Below are 2481 nucleotides of genomic sequence, written 5' to 3'. Positions count from 1 at the left end.
TCTTCATCAGATTCACTTTCTAAGGTTTCACTTTCTCCATCATCTTCTAAAGGTTCATCTTCCTCCGAACTTTCATCACAAATTTGAGCATGTTCATCATTACACAAATCAAATTTATCCTCATCTTCTCTGTGGAAAAAATAATAATGAATTGGTGAAGCAGTGATGCATAAGATTTCTTATAGTTTCAAAAAAAGTAAAGATCACCCACCTGATCTCATATTGCCTGTGACCACTTTCAATGTGTCCTTGACTACTTAATCCTTCATCATATGATTGATACTCATGTTCATTAGGGATTGCATCAAGTGATTGATGGATACTAGGGGTTGCAGTATATGCAAAATGAGGATGACTGAGCATGGCAAATCCATAATTTTGAGCTAATAAATTCATATGATAACCATGCTGACCATTCATTTGAAATAGATTGTCATGATTTGTTGGTCTAGTCTTTACATACATCTCCAAAAGATTTATATCAATTTTATTCGAAAATTTTTGAGGAATGACAAGAAATTGTAGCAAAGACTGGTCGTTCTCTATTTTAAATTCAATAAACCTTGTAACGTTACCTTGAAATGAGCATGGATATTTTCCAGAAATATCCATTTGAATATTTTCACTGTTTGTCCTCATTTTTTCATGCAACATTGCAACTAGTTCAACGTAGCTAGTTGAAATAGACATGCTAACAATCATTATAGCACCTTCGCTGTATCTATATCCGCTCATTTCAGAAATTATTTCACCACCCCAATACGAAGCAACCATCACATTTTCTTCAAAATTAGCCATTTTTCTGCTATACACAAAAATAAGATATGTATTATAATTATTAAAACATCAAAATAATTTTAATGCATTACAAAATATTGGCTAGTCATACCTATTAAAACTTTGTAAATGTCGTTTCTAGAAGAAAGCACATAAGCAAAAGCTTTGGTTAGAATTGTAAAAATGTGTTTGAACATTCTATACATACCGTCACTTATATAATCTGTTGTCCTGAAACTTTGCAGGTCTGTGATTTGATTCGCTAGAAACGTTACTCGCAGTAACGTTTTTAACTAAAAGTGTGACTAGTGATTACGATTTCAAGGCAAAATTTCGATCAAAAAAGTTGCTGGGTTGATTTGATAGAATCGTTATTCGGAGTAACGTTTTACAGCTAAAACGTTATTGGTGATAACGTATTTAATGTCAGATTTGTACAGAGATTCTTGGGTGGCAGAGCCGGTAACATCTTATGTCTAAAACGTTATCGAGAGTAACGTTTTATGTCAAAACGTTACTGTGAGTAACGTTTTATACTTCTAACGTCTAACGCCAATTCCGTTTAAGTCGTTAACCTTTTTAAAACATAAAACGTTATTGGGAACAACGTTTATACTAGTTTTGTAAAATTTTTAAAAAACAAATTACTTTGGTGAATTGATTCAAAAAATGACTTATTTCGATCCAAGTTCCTAAGTTTCAAGGTGAATTTATATTCACTTGGATAGAGCATATATACACAAAATGAAACTATTCAAGGAAAAATAATTCGATGGAATTAAGCAACGTAACTTATGAGAAAACTAGTCTGCTGAAGTGAATGAATGAAAAAGTGTCATATTGGTGCGAGTATCATAGGTCAATCTCTCTGCAGAGGGTCCTTTTCTGTTGATAGTAAGAGTTAACTATGTACCTTTGGATTGATGGCAAAGATTTTCCATTTAGGTATTCCAACCTAGAGGTAGCTGATCTCATTTGTGTGTCTGTTTCCAAAACCAGCGTAGAAGGGAAATGGATTCTTATCAGTAGGGAACAATGCTTTTATATCCTGCAAACTTAAAAGTTAACAGGTTATGAGCTGCACTTGTTGCCATATCTAGATACATGTGCTCACAATTGGTAATTTTATCTTCTAAACTACGGGACTAATCAAACTAATGGGCAAGAGACAACATTGAAAAATTTCAAGAAGAGGAGTCTGAGCCTGGTGATGGCATTGACAGAGAACTTCGGTTTACAGAAAGAAGACTTGTGAATAGATATATTTTGCTTAGAACAGGAGATAGGAACAAAATTTTCTTGTCAAATGATCTGGTTACTGGTAAGAATTTTTCATTCATTTTTCTGGAAATTTTTAAACTAGACTCCAACTGTGAAATTAAAGAAAATCAGTTTTATTCGTCAGCAGTAGCATTTACTGAACACAGTCCAAAATAATCATAGACATTTCTCTATAAGAGATGTTGTAAGTTATAACAGACAAGGAAGGTGTAACACCCCGTAAAAAAATCGTGTGTTAGTTTCTAGTAGTATGCTCAAAGAATTGAAAAGACAAGAAATTTTTCTAAGTGTCGAAGAGACTTAGTCTCATTTTTAACTCTCAACCTTCGGAGATTTTATTTTCGATCTTCCCGACGTTCGATTTTTGATTTTCAAATTGCGTTACGATCGGGAAAGCTCATAGTACATCTCGGACAAGTTTCG

General features: G+C 33.3%; 1 protein-coding gene across 2 annotated transcripts; it reads right to left on the bottom strand.

Moving 5' to 3' along the window:
- Positions 1-6: 6 nt before the first annotated feature.
- LOC107865655 lies at positions 7-2437 on the bottom strand. 2 transcript variants are annotated; one of them, XM_047403651.1, is made up of 2 exons: positions 1691-2437; positions 7-805 (listed from the first exon to the last, which is right to left on the bottom strand). In XM_047403651.1, the coding sequence occupies exons 1-2, from the start codon at positions 1750-1752 to the stop codon at positions 121-123; spliced, it is 747 nt and encodes a 248-aa protein (XP_047259607.1). In that variant the 5' UTR covers positions 1753-2437; the 3' UTR covers positions 7-120. The 2 variants fall into 2 exon arrangements, with proteins under 2 accessions (XP_047259607.1, XP_047259608.1); XM_047403652.1 differs by having other exon boundaries at positions 7-802.
- Positions 2438-2481: the final 44 nt, after the last annotated feature.

This window comes from Capsicum annuum, unplaced genomic scaffold (genome assembly GCF_002878395.1).
Source record: "Capsicum annuum cultivar UCD-10X-F1 unplaced genomic scaffold, UCD10Xv1.1 ctg46246, whole genome shotgun sequence".
NCBI classification, from domain to species: Eukaryota; Viridiplantae; Streptophyta; class Magnoliopsida; order Solanales; family Solanaceae; genus Capsicum; species Capsicum annuum.
Note: the sequence above shows the minus strand (reverse complement) of the source record. Positions and strands in the feature narration are given on the sequence as shown.